General features: G+C 40.4%; 1 protein-coding gene across 1 annotated transcript; it reads right to left on the bottom strand.

The window, feature by feature from the left end:
* Positions 1–2,559: 2,559 nt before the first annotated feature.
* Positions 2,560–12,527, bottom strand: LOC150064860 (odorant-binding protein-like). The gene is made up of 6 exons (XM_090329276.1): positions 12,456–12,527; positions 11,008–11,144; positions 9,794–9,864; positions 6,870–6,980; positions 6,282–6,386; positions 2,560–2,624 (listed from the first exon to the last, which is right to left on the bottom strand). The coding sequence occupies exons 1-6, from the start codon at positions 12,525–12,527 to the stop codon at positions 2,560–2,562; spliced, it is 561 nt and encodes a 186-aa protein (XP_090185402.1).
* Between the last annotated feature and the right edge of the window lie 7,149 nt (positions 12,528–19,676).

Consider the following 19,676-nt stretch of genomic DNA (forward strand, 5'->3'; position numbering starts at 1 on the left):
AAATTAATAGCATGCATGAATAATACAAAGTGATTTCATTCTGATAATTTCATAGGTATATATAGCATACTTCGAATAAATTTGTAACCTCTGTTATATTCCCTTAACCTCCCTCCATTATCAGCATTTGGTGGGTTTCATTGTATTAACTTTTTTCATGTATTTTTATTTTAATTAATAGAAGGGTTACATTATATTCACCAGATAGAAGATGCATTACTTCACAAACATTGATACCCTTTCTCATGTCTTGGTCCCCATTGTGCTCCCCGCACCCTAGCCCCTCATTGTTCTATGCAGAGCAAGGGACAGGAAATGAGATCCAGGTATTTTTGTGGACTGAATGTGATTGCTTCTTCCCTGGCAGACTCTGGTACAAACTATTATGTAATCCTATGGGCAGACCGAGATTACTCTGTGTTCTACTTCGTGAATGTGGATGAGAAGGGATGAACCACGGAACTCATTTTGTTAGCATTTGAGTGGTGATGGCCTCTGCCCTTTGTGAGACTAGGGCTAAGTTGTGTGCACATAGGAGGACTCTGGCCTGCATGGAGCTGGAAAAAATGGTTTTCAGTGGACTAGAAATGCCTCTTCCCTTACCCTCTTTCAAGAGACCTGGCTCTGTTGAACCCTCATTTAGTCCCCCCATTTCCACAGCTCTGTGCCATTCACAGAGTGAAAATCAATCTGTCATCTAGCAACCCACACTGGAAATTATCATGAGATCTGATTGGAGCATAGTCAATTCCTCCCCTCCATGGTGCTGTGAGCTCATTTCCATGTTGAAATCTTTCAGCATGTTCTCTGAGGGTGTCAAAAATCTGAACTGCCTCATAGACAAATATGAATGGATCCTTTCAAATATAATATTCTCCAACATGAAAATAACTTGACCTCTGAATGTATCACTAGACCCAGGCCTCTGAGTTTTACAATAATACTCAGAGTGCTAGTAGAATATGCAACCCTGATTGGAACCATTGTCCTGATATAAAGATATCAAGATTTAGAATTTTGTTTCCAGTAATTCACATAAGTAAGAGGGGAGATGGGGTTAAGGATAAGGTCATATTATTTCATCTACTCATTTAAAGAAGCATGAAGCATACAGAAAATGAACTGAATGAAAACAGAGACTACAGAATGTGGAAGAAGAAATCTTAGCTAGAGGCCGGTAGCTCACATGTGTCACCCCTGCCACTTAGGGGATTGAGACTAAAGGGATCATGATTCACAGCCAGCTGGGACAGAGAAGTCCAAGAGTCTTATCAGAAGTAATTCACCAAAAAAGCCAATTATGGAGCCGTGGCTTGGGCCAGCCCTGCATAGCTTGGGGGCTGCATTGGGATCTGGGACTCCTCCCACCACCACCCCTCCCTGACTTCCTGTCCACCCACATAGGGAGAGTACCAAGATCGCCTCTATTCCAGTAAAGAAGCTGGAGGAGCTCTCCAAGGAGAAGGGCATCCCATTCTCCAATGCATCCGAGACCCATGTAAGTTCCAGGGCTTTCTCCTATGCCATGACAAAATTTAAAAAACAATAGGCATGGAATGAAATAACTCGTCAAGATCTTTGCTGAATATTTTCTTTGTATACAATTATATTTTCCACAAGTATTAGTGAATGGTCTTTGTAACATGGAACATCTCCCCCACTGTTCCTCCCTCCTCTTTTTCACAGACCCTTGTCCAAGTAATCACCTGGCTTGGGTGAGTAGACATGTGCCTGCCCCTTCACCCACTGCTGCTCTTATTCAGTCTTATTTGTCCTGGGAAATGGAGTCCTGCAGGAGAACAATCTCTCTTGAGGGAGGCCAAGTGGGGTGAGTGTAGAAGCCATGGAAATATCACCGGCTAACTTCTGAGTACATGTGGTTTGCTATCTATTACCAGTACACAGTCAACATGTGCCATGACCAGGACAGGGTGTCCCTGACCTAGGTTCATGGAAACCATGTCCATTCCTAGGAAAATAAGACTTGTAGGAAGAGGAAATGGCACAGATTATTTCCTAGCAAGTCGCCTTTGGCAATCTGTATTGCGTGCGATCCCTCTATTCATGGTGTGTGTGCATTAGCAGTCTCCACCATGATTATATCCACAATGGGTTGAGTGTGCATGATGCCTCTCTGCTCTTCCTCTCAGATGGTGAGCGGTTCAGGAATGGATGCACATCGTTCCTCCCATGTCAATGGAATCATCTCTGGGAACATGAACCATCCTACCCTTTCCCATGAGTTTCCTTCTTCCTCAGGAAGCCGATTCTCGCCTGCCTATCTCCTTCTCCTCTTCGCTAGAAAATTATGTTATCATTCTTTAACTGAGTGTTTCAATAATTGATTTTGAGCATACAATCTGACTCTGAAGATTGACTCCAATACAATGAGTGAAAAGTACATCTTTAATACAACAGGAGGTTCTTTTGGAAGCAATAATTTAGAATAACAGCAGCTTCATGACTGTAATCCTATGTACTCTGCATGATAAGGCTTAAATATCAGGGTTTGAAGTCAGCCTTGGCAGGAAAGTCAGGGAGACTGTAATCTCCCATGAGTCACCTGAACAACCAATCAGTGCTATTGCTTTCACAGTAGAATGGTGCTGGATTGACCACAGAACCTGAAAGAGAATGCCCCGAAACATACAAAAACAACTACAGTACTTCAACAAAATGAAAGAACTTTCACCTTCAAGATTCTGAGGCTACATTAAGAAACTATATCTAACCTTCAAAACATGAAGGCTACATTTACATACTGCATGCAACCTCTATAGATTCTGAGTACACTATGAGGCTGGGGTACCAGTTCTGATCCCCTTCCTTCTGCAGCCTTGTTGATAGAAAATGTCCAACTGACATTGTCTGCTGGCTTGACCACATTCCATCTACTGGTATAGACTGGCTTTTGAATTGACCAGAAGGTGGTAATAATATAAGGCAGATTGCTCCATTCTGGGAAAGGTCATCCACACAATGTCAGCATTGTACTTTTCAAAACTCGGTTCCATGTGGAGAGCTGTGTGCATGGAGTTTGACTAGAAAATCATGGTGGTGTTATTTTCTGATATGGGCCTGATAAAGCCCTACAGTGATGGGAGTCTGATTTGCTGTAGTAATGCAGTCAAAGATAAAGAACCAGCCCAATGTGTCCTTATCTCAGTGGTTCCTGGGATTCAGTGCCCAGGCCCTAAATTCGAGGACCAGGACCAACAAAATAAAAATATAAATAAAAAAATAACATGAAATAGCAATATGAAATTGGAGAAAGCATCCATCTCCCAGGAATTCACTGGACTCTGTGGATATGACAGTATTGAACACATTTTCCAAGAGTGTACTTCTAGCCGACGCAGGGGTGAAGGTGTGTGATATGATGCAGAAATACCTAGAAGCATGCTGTAAGAGGACTGGGAGCATTGCTTAGTGGTGTAATGCTTACCCAGCATGCCCAATTCCCTGGGTTCAATTCCTCATTACCTGAACCACAGAAAAAGCTGGAAGTGTTACTGTGGCTCAAGAGTCAAAATGCTTGCCTTAAGCAGAGGAAGAAGAAGAAGAAGAAGAAGAAGAAGAAGAAGAAGAAGGAGGAGGAGGAGGAGGAGGAGGAGGAGGAGGAGGAGGAGGAGGAGGGGGGGGGAGGAGAGGGAGGAGATGGAGGAGGAGGGGGAGGAGATCCTAGCAGCAGCAGTGGTTTATGCAGCAGCTAAAGTTAAGGGCAATGCCTAGATCCTGAGTTCAAGGGCCAGGATGGAAAATTAATAACATATAAATAAATGAATGAATAAAGAAACTAAGAAGAGAGAGACACACAGAGAGGAAGAGAGAGAGAGAGAGGAGAGAGAGAGAGAGAGAGAGAGAGAGAGAGAGAGAGAGAGAGAGAGAGAGAGAGAGAGAGAGAGAGAGAGAGATTCTTTAATGGTTGGAGAAAGGAAATTGCCATGTGGTTTATTTGAGCCAGCCACACTTCCAGTCTGTACCAAGTGTACATGAAGACAATGCAGACAAAGAACTCTTCAGGAAAACTGTTAGTGGTATTGTGTGGGGAGCACAGCTGGTTTTGCACCCTTTGTGCTGGTTGTATAGCCATAAGCAAACTATATTATCACTAGTCCCCAAGATAATAAGAAAATAGGTTGCCCCTGGCAGCCCTAACACGTCTATTTTTCCAAAATATTTGTGTTGCACATGAATTCAATCAGACAAGGTCTAACAACTTTTGCAGGGTGAACAGCTCTTTGTAGAGTTTTTTGTTTTAGGTGACGGTGTGTTGACAATACTCAGTTCCTCCAGAAAGACCTAGAGCATTGGGTGAGTGGAAGAAACCCTGGGGGATCATTTGATGATGTCTGGAAATTGTTACTTAAAAAAAAAAACAAAGAAAGGAGACTTCGTGGGTTGCTATTTCAGGTTTCTATTATGGCTACCTATGTGAACAACAATTTCTATAAGATTTGTAATTTGATTCGCAACCATTGAAGCAACATCATAGAGAACACAGATTTCTCACTCTATATGAATAAAAGGTTTTTTTTCCTTTGTCAATCATGGGAATTGAAGTCAGAGCCTGACACTATCTTGGAGCTCTCTAGCTTGAGGCTAGTGCTCTATCACTTGAACCACAGTGCCACTTGAGGCTTTTACTGTGTATGTGCAACAATGGAATTGAAAGCAGATCTTCATGAATGCTAAGTGTGCACTCTTCCACTAGGCCATGCTCCTGACTCTGTGTGTGAATGCCTGGAGTTCTGTGTTATCATATCTTGGTGTCATAGCATGACACCACTGTTTACTGCAGCCATGAAGTGGAGTCAGCCCAGAGGCCCCTCAATGGACAGATGGATTAAGAAAATGTGTCATAGATGCCCAGTGCGATTCTACTTCCATTGGAAAGATGGCCATTGTACCTTTTGTCACTAAATACAAATATTCAGGAGAAATAATATCAAGACCCAGAGAAACAAACATTGCACAAATTATACACATCTGTATATGGTATCTAGAATGTGTATATGAATCTATAAGTAAATACACCGAATGGTACGAAAAAATCCAAAAATCAGCACAAAAAAAACAAAGAAAATACACTTGGACATGATACAGGCCCCTAAAGATACATTTTAAAATAGCATAGTAAGACCAAAAATGTACATTCCTAGGCCTATGGGTATGAAAGATCAGGAAGTCATATTGTTTTCTTCTAGAATTTCTTCTAGAATATCCTTTTGGAATCTACTCTATTGTGGAATGGCTGGACATGGCCCAAGGAATACAGATTTCTTTAAGGTAGAAATATATGCCAGAAAATCAGTTTATTTCAATCATTCTGAGAACTATTATGGTTAGGGGAGAGGAAGAGATAAAGAAGGCAAGTGATAGAGGAGACTCCGTGAATTCACACAAAGGAAACAACACAGATTTGAGAAATGAGGTCTCGTTGTCTTGGATGTGATGACCGTAATACCGTGAGAGAGAATGGTGTCCCTGTCCTCCCAATGTCCCCAGCATCTACGAGATTGTCAGAGAAGACAAAGGAAACACGTGATGTCTGACACCAACTCCACCGTACTGACATTGGAAATATAATTGTAAAATCTCATTAAAGTGTTGACTGGGATCCCAGCTAACCCAGGGACAGAGGAAAGATAACCAAGTGTTTGAGACCAGTTGTGCCATGCTTAGCAAAAATTTAAATATCTATATATCTATTTATTTGTCTATCTACATACCTCTCTACCACCCTATATATCTCCTACACTTTAGTCAAGTACTAGTTTATTAATAGTAGTAAACTACTATTTTTTGATAGCAAAATGAAACTGTTGAATGGAGAAACTTCCATTATTCCACGGTGGCACCTGCTTTATAATAGCAACGACTAATTTAGGAAATATCATTAAAATTGCTACCATAAACACAATACCTGTGTCATCTTTTCAGGATTTTATATTAAAACTCTATATGACACAAACTGAAGTGTCTGCCACTCTTCAGATGGGAATATTTGTGTCTGGACGATTACTCAGGCCCTGGGCAGAGAAGAGCTTTAACTGTGTCCATCTCTACTCACCCAGAAATGTCCTTAGACTGGGCAATCATCTGAAAAGAGAGAAAGAAGGAGGCAACCAAGGTCAGAGGACACATCCCAGGGGTCTCAGCCATCTCCTCATTTTCTAAGGACAGACAGTCCTCTGAGCATCAAAACTCCACAGAGGATAAGAATTATTAACCATGGCCTTCATAGTATGCAGTAGGTAGAAAGAATGATGGTGATTCACCTGCTTCCAAAACATATTGAACATTATCTCTTGAGAGGTGGTTTGCTTTCAGGATTCTGCGCAGCTCTTCCTTTTGCTCTTCAGTTGGAATGCTGCCTGGTTTTCCTACAAGGAGACAGTGGCCCCTTCTTGAGAATATTGTTGATTTGATTCCCAGCTCACATGCTGCAATGCCCTCTGCTATTTGTGTATTTCATTTTATTTTATTTTATTTTTCCCTTTTCCTAAGGCTTGAACTCAGGGCCTAGGTGCGGTCTTTGACCACATTAAACCCAAGGCTCTCCACCACTGGGAGCCACAACTCCACTTTCAGTGTCCTGGTGGTTTATTGTACATAAGAGTCTCACAAGCTTTCCTGCCCCGGCTGGCTCTGAACTGTGATCCTCATATCTCGTCGTTCTGAGAAGCTGGGATGACAGGTGTGAGCCCCAAGTTCACTCTCAATATTCTCCCCTGTCATCCCAGGAAGATCGATGGAGCACACCATGAGCACACATAAGCAAATGAACACCCTTCCCACAGCTGTGTGATACACCAGGAGGGAGCATGAACCTTGTTGTCCCTAAAGACAGGAGTGCCCCAACTTACCTAGCACCAGAATCTGCTTTGTGACATTCCCGTCCTCACCCAGATAGAAATTTTTATACACCAGGAAATCACCAGTATTTCTGATGATGTAGAAATAATTATCTCCTGCATCTGCCAACGCAAAAGAAATATTTCAAGATTCAGTGTAATTGACTGCTGGTTCTGTTTGATGGCAGGCTAACTTTAATTCAGTGGGTGATAGACACTTTTCCATCCCATCTACAAAGTGTGGATTTAACCCCTGCCTCCTCTTGAATCCCCATAGCTCAACAAATGGAATGCTCTATGTACACACAGGACAGTCTAGGGGAGAATGTTGCTGATGCCACTCAAATATTCTGTATTTTTTTTAAAAATTCAAATTTTTGGCCCAGGAGAAGTGTGTTTGCCTATCATACATGAAGCCCTGGTTTCCATTCCTCAGTACAGAAAATGGTGCAAGTTGTGCTCTGCTAGAGCTCTTAGCAAGGAACACAAAGAGGAGCAGGGACAGTGCACAGGACCTAAGTTCAATCCCATGAGCAGGCCAGATAAATAAATAAATAAATAAATAAATAAATAAATAAATAAATAAATAAAAGCTAATGGACAGTGCTGATGCCCAGGGTTCAGGCCAAGAGCAGTCCAAATAAATTCATTAATTAAATAAAATCTGAGGAACCAAGCCTAAGTCCTGTGTTCAATCCCCAGAACTGACACAAATAAAACGACACAGAAACACAACAAATTAAAGAAAGTTTGGAACAATGGGACTGCTTTAAAGTGCAGAGCTCCTTTATGGCAAAAGACATAGCTAGCAAGTTAAATAGAAAGCTCATAGAGTGGGAGAAGATATTCACTATCGATACAGAGAAGGGCTGCATATCTAAAATATATGTATAGCTCAATAAATTGAATCTCTCCAAAACAAATCTTCAAAGGAACAACCATTCTATTCAAAGATGGGCCAAAGATGTAAAGAGCAACTTCTCTCAAGAAGCAATAAGAAGGCCTATAGACACATGAAGAAATGCTCCACCTCTCTGGCCATAAAAGAAATGCACATCAAACAACCTTGAGATTCAACCTCACCATAGTTAAAATTGCCATGATCAAGAGATAACAACAGATAATTTTTGGGATGTGGCAAGGAGGGATCACTACTACACTGTTGGTGGGAGTGTGAACTTTTCAACCATCTGGAAAGCAGAATGACTCTTCCTCTAAAGATGAAACACAGAGCTCTCCTATGACCCAGCAATTCCATTCTTTGTCTTTTACCCAAATGTCCACAAACAAGGATGTATTAAAGCCTCTGGCACAATGATGTTCATTGCACCACTATTTCCCATAGCGATGATGTGGAACCGCACCAGATACCCTTTACTAGATGATTGAATCAAGAAGATGTGGTACTTATACACAATAGAATTCTATGCCACCATCAGAAATAATGACAATACTCCATTTTTAAGGAAATGGAAAGACTTGGAAAAAGCCTTATTAAGTGAAGTAAGCCAGACCCATGGAATATAGGCTCAAAGTTTTCCCTCATTTGTAATAATGAGTACACATCTAGGACTCTCCTAGCAGTAGATTACAATAGCTCAAAATCTAGATGCATAAGGTCATATAGGAACTCTAGGATATGGGAACAAGAGTTTCATCTTGTGTGATTATTGTTCTTAATGTACTGTATTATTCCTCTTCTTTTTTGTCCTTTGATTAATCTCTTATTGTTACTGCAACTGACTTTATTACCTGGTATAATGTATACACATTTATTTATTTAAAATAGGAAAGGGCTCGGGGAAGACAAGATGATTGGGAGTGGATGGAAGGAGGAAATGGGGACAAAACATGAGAAGGGCTATCAATGTGTGAGAAGTAATGCACCTACTACCTGGCAAATGTAACTGTAACCGCTCTATACATTACCCCGACAGTAATTTTTTGTTGAAAAAATAAGAATTTTACAATCAAATGGTTTATCCTTCATTTACATACATGTAAATTTTATATATACATTCATGCTAATGTAATTATATGCAAGTTTATATAGACACACAGAGATGCATACATGGAAACACACATGTAAAATATATGTATGTTGTTTGTGTATGTGTGTATGCACATGAATATACTATATGTGTATACATGCATGTGTATACGTGTATGCATATAGGCCTATATGCATATGTACTAATGCACACAAATATACACATATACATAGACATATATTTAAATGTATACATAATATATACATATATGTATGTATAGCTATGTTTTTATTACATGTATCTAAAAGAACGATAATTCTCTACTGCTAACTCATTCTTCTTCTTACTGAGGAAATTAATTGTTATCTAGTCAGCATAACTAACACTTAATTATGTTACATTTCAGGTAGAATATTAGTGCTCTACCTATTATCGATTTAATGATTATTTGGCATATGTGTCTTAGGGCATACTAATAATGGTATGCATCCTTTTGTATTTCTGAAGTGGGAATGACCTAGTGGCTGCCAGAAAAACACCTGCCCTGAAGAAATTTCTGGAAGTCTCAATCGATTTCAACTCCATCACTCCTGCCATCCATTTCAAATCAACCAATGTCAATCACTGTTAAAAAATTATATATCGAACGAGTGCATTCTATTTTCCAACGTGCTCAACAGTGTTGGGACTCTGGGAAAGTATAAAGATCTAGAGAATCATCCCTTTATAGCTTGGAATGAAACATGGCAGATTTGAAAGCAAAATCAAACACTGCTGACTATGTATCTCAAGGTTTCAGCTTCATTTTTGAATTCTCCAAGTGATCCTGAACACGAAATTATTTAAAAATCACAACCCTTTGATCTGGGCGATTGGTTATGTGTTAGGAAGTAATAGGTAGTCTGAATTCTTCTATGAATCTTCTACCATTCCCTGGCTACTCACAAACTCCTTTGTAGATGGATTCATTAATTCTTTCTGCCACCACTCTGTATTCCAGGCACTCTTCCTCCTGCCTGAGGGAGATAAACACAAGAAGACACAACCTGTGGATTACTTGTGTGTTCTTACTCACCCATACCCACACGTTATCCATATGTCAAAACTCCAAATGCTACAACGCAGGTGAGATTTCCCCTATTTGATTCTCTACCACTTGACCCACAGCTTTACTTCCAGGTTTCTGGTGGTTCATTGGAGATAAGTGTCTCATAGATTTTCCTGTCCTGGCTGGCTTTGAACCATGGTCATTTCTACCTCTTGTATAGCTAAGATGACAGGCATGAGCCAGTGGTGTTCTATACTTTTCCTGGTTTCCTTGCAGTGTATGAAGTTTCTGCCCTGGGCAATTATGTGGGATTTATTTCTGTGTGATGGGGGAGTCATTCCTTGTTGATTAATGACTGGTTGCTGTGTGTCAAAATGTGTCTGTCAGATGTGAGTGGCTCACACCAGTCATTCTAGATACTCACAAACTTGAGATCTAATGATAGTATGTTGAACCCCATCCCAGGACAGGAAAGTCGCTGAGATTCTTATCTGCAGTGAACCACCGAGGTGGTTCAAACTGACAGAACATTAGCCTTGAAGGTAAAAGCTCAGGTACAGCACCCAGGCCCTGAGTTGAAGCCTTACCACCAATCACAACAGCAAAATAGTCTGTCAGAAGTCAGGAGCATGGCCTAGTGGCAGAGTGCTAGCCCAGCATGCAAGAAGCTCTAGGTTTGAATCCTCAATATTACATACACAGAAAATACAGATGTGGTGCTGTGACTCAAGTGATAGAGCACCAACCCTGAGAACAGAGAGACTCAGAGACAGTGCCTGGCCAAAGTGTCATTGATTTTCTGTCGGAGATGACTTAGAGCTACTATCCTCAGTCTTCAGTTTCCTAAGTTTACAGGCAGGAGCCACCTGTTCTGGGTTAGCTTATCTATGAGGAATGACTGGGATTCACTTCTGGCTGCTAAACTACTGGAGCCTTCTTACCTAGCATGTGTGATTTTCACCTATGTGTTTAGTGAGTTCTGGAGAAATCAGTTCAAATCCCGTATCCACCGATGAACCCCATGGACTTACATTTTGAAATTTTACCATCTCTGTGCTCTATGAAAATGAAAATTTAGAAGACGCAGATGTGTGTAAGTATTGTTACTCACTTGACGTAGAACCTGATGTTTAACTCATCACAGAATCCCTCGCAGCTCATGTTATGGACAAGGACCCTCAGTATTCCACCTCTTTCGATTAACACCGAGTTCTTTGATATGAGGACATAGGTACGCCAAGCCCCTGACTACAAGAGAAACATGCCTTTGGGCAGGTGAGAGGATGATGCCTCAGCCTCCCCAACCCACAACGTGTGTGGCTGCCTAGACCCTGTGTCACTTGGGAATCCCTATATCCTGTCTCTTGGCAATAATAACCTGATCCTCACACTGAGGGCCAAGACCAAGCTGATCACAGGTGGCTTCTGCCTGCCATTCTAGGTATTTGGGAGGCTGAAACCTGATGTTTGGGGTTCAAAACCAGCCCCTTTCAGGCCCTTGTGAGACTCCTATTTCCAATAACCTACTCAAAAGTAAAGGCTGGGAATGGAGCTCTGACTAAACTGTAGAATATTTGCTTCAAGAATAAAGAGGCTTAGGGCCAATGCCCAGTACCCAAGCTCTAGGACTGGCAAAATGTTACCAGGATGGATAGATAGATGAAGATAGATAGATACAGATAGATAGACAGATAGATAGATAGATAGATAGATAGATAGATAGATAGATAGATAGACAGACACATACATATTACATACATATATACATACATATGCACTTACATATATGACCATACATACATATATATGTACATACAAACATAGGTAGATAGATAGATTTGTATATAGATAGATGGTAGGTATATAGACAGATAGTAGATAGGAATGTAGGTAGATAGATCTTCAATAGATAGGAAGATAGATAGATATATAGCTGTAGGTACATAGGCAGAGAGATACATAGATAGAAAATAGGTAGGTAGGTAGACAATAGGTGGCTATGCCCTGGAGTGTGGCCTCAGGGTAAAATGGGTCCCTAGCATGCAAGAAGACCTGAGCTTGATTCCTCAGTATCACTCTCACAGAGACCTGGAAGTGGTGGTGTGGCTAAAGTGATGGAGTTCTAGCCTTGAGTAAAGGTCAAGAACAATGCTCAGGCCCCCAGTTCAAGCCCTGAGACTGGCAAAAAAATGTAATCAAGTTGATAGTAGGTGGTTAGGTCGGCAGACAGGCTAATATATGCATATACATACATACATACATACATACATACATACATACATACATACATACATTGTATGAACACATAAGGTCACCAACAACTTTAAAAACATCAGAAAGCAATCTCTACTTCATCAGAGGTCCTGCCAATCCCACATCTTCCTCCCCTCCATCTCTGATCATTTTGAATATTCATTGTCCCATGTCCATAGAATAGTTAAGTACAGAGATCGTCTTAGGATGGGACTTGTGGGTTGATAAATTGTGACATATGCATAGAAACTAAAGATGGACTGAGAGACAGAGAGATACATTTACAGATAATTGTACCCATGGTACCTGTTCAGGTTGGAAATCTTCATACTGGGCATAAGTCAGGCCACAGAGAAGGGTGATTAGGAGAGTCTTCATCCTGCTCCAGGCACTGGTCTTCCTTCAGCTCAGAGCAGCTGTGATGGGAGAATCTCTCTCCATTCCTCTTTTCAAGCCATGGCTCTGTGGGCCCTGCTCAGGAGCCAACCAATGGCTTCCCAGCACCCGGCTTTATTTGAATTTCCTAACAAATATCCTGCTTGGCTTTTGCATGCCCTGTGAACTTCTACTTCATTAATTAGATGAGAATTGAGAGAAAGTTTAGTGGAGTGAATGATGTCCTTTGTCAGTTATTCATACTGGAGAGAGGGGAAATGCTCCATGGTGGTTGTTATTTCTAATTTACACTTAATGCTATTCATGCCTTTTGTAAGAAATATTTCATTTTAAAAATCCAAAAAGAAAGTGATTAGTACAAGCCAGCACCATTCTGTGTTGTACAGAGACATCAGTGTACTTTTTGCAAGTAACAGACATGACCACAAATACTATTAGAAAAAAACAAACAGAAAGTCCTACAAACTAAGTCCACCTCTTTGTCTCAGTTTATTATTTTTTTATGATTTTATCATTTTTGGGGGCCAGGCATTTGTCCTAGTAGTAGAGTGCTTGCCTAGCATGCATGAAGACCTGGGTTCGATTCCTCAGTACCATGTACATAGAAAAAAGCTGAAAGAGGTGCTTTGCCTCGTGTGCTAGAGCTCTAGCCTTAAGAAAAGACCAACAACAATGCTCAGGCCCTGAGTTCAAGCCCCACGTCTGGTAGAGAAAAAATTTAAATTTTTGCCAGTGCTGGCACTTGAACTCACTGTCTGCACATTGTCCTTGAGCTTCCTTAAGACTAGTGCTCTCCCACTTGAACCAGAACACCTCTACAAGCATTTTTTATGTTTGTGGTATCCAGTAACCAGGACTTCCTAAATGCTAGGTAAGCACTACACCACTGAGCCACACTCCTGGCTCTTTGTCTCCATTCTTTTGCAGGATGTTTTTAGCCTTATCTTTCATTTGTAGATTTAAGATTTTTTTCTCTTTTTTTTGATCTGTGGTGTGGCTTGAACCCTAGGCCTGTGCCCTGGTCCCAGATCTCTTCAGCTCAAGAATACTGCCCTACCACTGGAGCCACAGCATCTCTGGTTTTCTACCGCTTAATTTGAAATGAGTCTCATGGTCTTTAGTGTCCGGGGTGGCTTTGAATTCTCATCGTCAGATCTCAGCCTCCTGAATAGCTAGGATTATAGGCATGAGCAACCGTACTCTGCTAGGGTTGTGATTTTTAAAACAATTATTTTTTTTTACCAGACCTGGGGCTTGAACTCAGGGTCTAGGCACTGTCCTCAAGCTCTTTCAAACTGGCACTCTATCACTTGAGCCACAGCACCACTTCTGGCTTTTCCTGTATATATGGTATTGTGGAATCAAACACAGGATCTCTGCAGGAAAGCATTCTATCACTAGGCCATGCTCCTGGCCTTAGATTTATGATTCTTAAGATTCTTTAGTTCAAGGTAGCCCTTATGTTTTAATGTTTATTTGTTTACTTTTGGGGTGGGGGGAAGCTATCTTCTTTTCTCTAGCAACTTCAGTTTGAACAGGTTATAGTCTTAAATGAAATGTGTTCAAAATCGTTGGCATTTTGTGTATGAGATGAAGTAAGGTTTAATCAGGTAGAAAGTCCTACAACTATGATAAACAAGCAAAAGCAGGACTTCTGTCAGTATGCGTTCCTTGGAGAATTGACTCAAAGTTTCCTGAGGGCCTAGATGATCCATTATGACTGCAGATTTCCTGCACAAACCCTGCCATACTTCTTCAGGCAACGATCTCAGGAAAAAAGGACATACGTGGCTTCTGTAATCCTCTTTCACGATTAACTCTTCCAGAAAAACAATATATCATGACCCTAAAATCACACAAACACCCACATCCATTGCTCCATTTTCCTAAGTTCTTGATTGTTTTCTTTGTTCTTAATAATTATTTGTTCTTTAAGTTTGCATTTCTCCAGGAAATCCAGAACAATAATAATACCTATCTGATTTTCAGAACTACATAGGATGGGAAGAAATCTGGCTGGATTCTCTCTGCTGAGAAAATTATCTTAAAAATATAAAAACAGAGTGCTGAAAGTTTGGCCTAGTGGTAGAGTGTTTGCCTAGCATTCACAATGACCTGAATTTGATTCCTCAATTACCACATACATAGAAAAAACTCAAAGTGGTGCTGAGGTTAAAGTGTTACATATAAGTCTATCCTTGAAAAAAACCAAGGACAGGGGTCGGGAGTTGGCCAAGTGGTAAAGTGCTTGCCTAGCATGCACAAGGTCCTTTGTTCGATTCTTTGGTACCATATGCATAGAAAAAGCCAGAAGTAGCTGTGGCTCATGTGGAAGAGAATTAGCCATGAGCTAAAAAAGTGTCCAAGGACAGTGCCCAGGCCAAGCTCAAGCCTCACGACTAAGAAGAGTTAGAGAGAGAGAGAGAGAGAGAGAGAGAGAGAGAGAGAGAGAGAGAGAGAGAGAGAGAGAGAGAGAGAGATAGTTATATATATATATAGAGAGAGAGACAGAGAGAGACACAGACAGAGACAGAGAGACAGATAGAGCCAGAGAGAGAGAGAGAGAGAGACAGGGCCTACAGCTCTCAAGAGAGAGGGAGAGACATAGACAGAGAGACAGAGACAGAGATGGAGGGAGAATGTGCAAGGACAGTGCTCAGGTCCTAAATTTAAGCTCCAAGACTGGCAATAAACAAAACCAAAAAGCAGGAGGAGACAAATTATTCCCTTGTTATTAATTTGTTTATGTTGTTTGTGGCTTATTTATTATGATTTATTTATTTATTTTCTAGTCTCTATTGAGGAATGTATTATTAAAAGCCTTTTTCTTTCTGCCCACTTGTAGATAGAAACTAACAGTGATGAACTTATTAATTACAAGTCAACAGAGGTCAAACAACCAAGTTGTCCAGCCAGGGACATGTCAAAATTGTGTCCACTTTCTTGCTGAACTTTTTGAAAGCCTGGCTACCCGATGGCAACCTGAGGACCCTTTTTCACTCTTAGGAGCAAGGCACCTGTTTTCTCCTCACTTCCCCTTACCTGAGGGTATCTTGAAATGATTTCCTTGGGTTTGAAATATTTCTTTACATCAGATTTGGCCTGTCAAAAACCCTCACCTGAAAAGCTTCAAAATGAAAAAAGGTTTTCGGAGTTGTTCATTGGAGATAAGACTTTCTTCAGATTTTCCTGCCCCCAGCAAACTTTGAACCATGATGTCATGGTGGTGTGGGTGTGGACCTTGTGGAAATAGCACCCCTCAAAACTGACTTTTGTGTCCACATTGGTTCCCATCACTTGGGGACAAGAGGACATAGTGTGTGGGACAGAAAGCCTTCTGTAGTTGGATTGGTGGGGAATTTCTGGGACCATGGACAATGTGCTATTTACAAACTCTTATCCCATGGACAGATATCCAGAAATCATTCATAAATGAAGGCACAAATAATTCCCAGTGTACAGTAGACATCAGCCATGACCATGCATGGGGTGTCTTTAACAGAGATTCATGTACTTTCCTTCCAGGAAGAGTCCATGGCACACATTAGATCCTGGGAAGTCACCTGGCAATTCATGATTCATGTACTCCTTCTACATGTGGTGTGTGTGTATTAGCAGTCTATACCATGAGGACACCCACAGTGTGTTGAGTGCATGTGATGCCTCTCTCCTCTTCCTCTCAGGTGGTGAGGCCTCAGGAATGGATGCACATCCTTCTTCCCCATGGCAATGGAATCAGCTCTGGGAATATGAACCACACTACCCTTTCCCACCAGTTTCCTTTTGCATGGGAAGTCGTGGTCCTAATTCTCAGCTTCCTATCTTCTTCTCCCCTTTTTCTGTAGTTTACACTATAATAACTTAACTGAGTGATTCCGTAAAGGATTTTTGAGCATGCAATTCTGACTTTGAAGACTAACTGGATGGGCCCTTCCCAGAAGTAATGACTTATATACAATGAGTGAAAACTTCATCTTTAATACAACAGGAGATTCTTTCGGAAACAATAGTTCAGTATTACAACAGCATCCTGACTGTAATCCTAGCTACGTTGCATGCTAAGATCTAAATATCAGGGTTTGAAATCAGCCTGGGAAAGAATGTCTGGGAGAATCTTACCTCCCATGAGTTGCCCAGAACTACAAAGTAGTGCTGTTGCATTCATGGTAGAATGGTGCTGGCTTTGAAAACAGAAACTGAGGGAGAAGTCCCCCAAACACATAAAAACATGTACATTATTTCAACAAAAGGAAAGAAAATTTCACCTTCAAGGCTATGAGGCTAAGACTATGAGAAACTGTATCCAGGGGCCGGGGGTTGACCTAGTGGTAGAGTGCTTGCCTAGCATGCACCAAGACCAGAGTTTAATTCCTCGATATCACATACATACAAAAAAAGCCAAAGTGTTGCTGAGGATCAAGATGTAAAGGGCTAGCAGTGAGAAAGTCCAAAATCAGTGCCCTAAGCTGAAGCCCAGGATTGGCAAAAAAAAAAAAAAAGAAAAAGAAACTTTATCCAGCTGGGTGAGATGGCTAATACCTTTAATCCTACCTACTCAAGAGGCTGAGATCTGAGGATCAACGATCAAAATCAGCATGGACTAAAAGACCTGAGAGTTTAATCTCCAATTAATGTCTAGAAAATGTAGAGGAGGCCTGGCTCAATGGTAGGGCAGTAGCCTTGACTTGAAGAGCTCAGGGACCAGACCCAGACTAGGGATGGGGTGGTAGCCTTGAACTGAAGAGCTCAGGGAAAGGACCCAGGTTGGGTTCAAGCTCAATGACCCAGAAAAAGAAAGAACGAAAGAAAGAAAGAAAGAAAGAAAGAAAGAAAGAAAGAAAGAAAGAAAGAAAGAAAGAAAGAAAGAAAGAAAGAAACAAAGGAAGGAAGGAAGAAGAAAAGAATATTATCCAATCTTCAAGACATGGAAGCAACATTAAAATACTGTATCCAATATCAATAGATTGCAAATAAACTATGAGTTCATGAGACACCAACTCGAAATACCCTTTTCTGTGTGCTGATGGATGCTGATATTGTTACCTGACTTGATCAAATTCAGTCTACTACTATAGACTGGATATAGGATTGAATAGTAGATGGTGGTATCAGGTGGATGATCACATTCTGGGAAAGAACACCAAAAAATGAAAATAAAACTAGTACTTGTGGGAAAGTTAGAGCTTTAAGGGGAACTGTGTGCATGGAGGTTGACAGGAAAACCCTGCTCATATTGTTGTCTGACCTGTGGGTAAAAAGGGCCTAGGATTATTAGAGTCTGACCTTCTGTGAAGGTATGATCCCTCCATGGACTTATCTTGGTGGTTTCTGGTTTTATCCTGAATGGCTTACTGAGATTGAAAAACATATTACCTTCTGATTTTTCTTAGTAAACTTGCTATGGAGTGTGCATTTTCCCAGTAATCACACTATGTAAGATCTTCCACAAATCTACCTTTTTTTCCCATAACTTGTATACCACCCAGTGTGTTACACAATCTATCCCATACTCCTGAGAAAGCTAAATGGTATACAAAGACCGAGTATGGATAATACACTCTCAGAGATTAGCTCACAATTTCCCCCAATTAAAGAAGACCTTTTATCTAAAATTGGACAACAACTATATGCATACTAAGAAGGTTGTCAGGAAGGATTCCACTGGAGAGAGATGGAATGAAACTCACACAGAGAACAGCTGAGGGAAGAAGCATTGCAGTGGAATCCCTTCCACCTGGAATTGTCATCTTGTTGCCAGATAGATACCAAAAGTAGAACTACAGAAAAAGCAATAATGAACATTCGTAAGCACTGATATTTTTCATTGTGTTGCTTTCACTCTACAAGGAAGAACAGAATGAAATTTTTACAGAAATGAAATCCATTCTGAAGGACAACACAGGAAGGAGCAGAGGAACACAGAGTTTGTTCTTTCTCCCAGTGATGAGGAAGAGTTATGCAGAAATAATCTGAGCACTTGCTTCAGGCACACTATTGCAGAAGTCCACATCACAAATGAAGATGAAACTGATGATTTGACATGAAAATGCAGAATGAAATTTGGATTGCAAACACTAGATGAGTTAATTTTTGCATCGTATTGAATTTTGGAGAATCCTTTTTTGAACGGACTTGTCTGATAAAAGGTGTACATGGAAATAAAATACATGGAAATAAGCTTTAAACAGGAAACAATAAAAAAACAGGAATCTAGTGCATATTGGATACATTAAAAGGAGTGAGACCTGGGTGTGGAGGGGAGGATGGGTGAGTATGTGGAAAGGTTGACATTGATCAAAATATATCCCATTCAAAAACTTCTTTCTTCATGGCAAATACTTTATGCAATGACTTTTTTTTTCTGCTAGTCCTTGGCTTGAGCTCAGTGATCAAGGCTAGAGCTCTACCATTTGATCCTCAGCACTGCTTCTGGTTTTTTTCTTTGTATGTGGTACCAAGGAATCGAACCCAGGTATTCATGCAGCTAATGAAGCACTACACCACTCGGCCAAACTCGTGGCTGGTAATGACTTTTTGATAATGAGAAATTAAAAAAGGAAATATGGGAATGCACTGACAGTTTCAATGTATTCAAAATAATTCTATGTTCAGAGATTAGACAGAATTTGATAGATAGGATTAGAAAGCATGAAGTAGGAAGGACAAAGTCTAATCTTCACCTTAGCTTTACTTCTATGGACTTAGCCATTTCCCTGGTATGACAAATGAGTCATGAAAATGAAAGGACTTCTTCCAAACCTGCACAGGCCATTGTGTTATTGGCAATTATTTGTACTTTATTTTATTTTGATTCTTTTGTTTTGTTTCCATTAGGAATACTTGTGCAATTGCTCCTGTGAAATAATCTCCAGATTCAGACTGGATTGTCTGAGAGAGAATGAGTATACTAATGAATGGTAATGTATACGAACATTTATTTACATAGTATATAATACATAATAAATGTAACATATATAACAAAATATATATGCAAGATAGGTAAATAGATTCATAGATACACAGATCAGTGAATGAATGGGTGGATGAATGCATAGATACACAGATATACTAACTACATACATATACATATGTACCTAGTAATATATATTTTATAGTGCCATATTATATAGT

Source organism: Megascapheus bottae, chromosome 3, assembly GCF_031878675.1.
Source record: "Megascapheus bottae isolate mThoBot1 chromosome 3, mThoBot2.hap1, whole genome shotgun sequence".
Taxonomy (NCBI): Eukaryota; Metazoa; Chordata; class Mammalia; order Rodentia; family Geomyidae; genus Megascapheus; species Megascapheus bottae.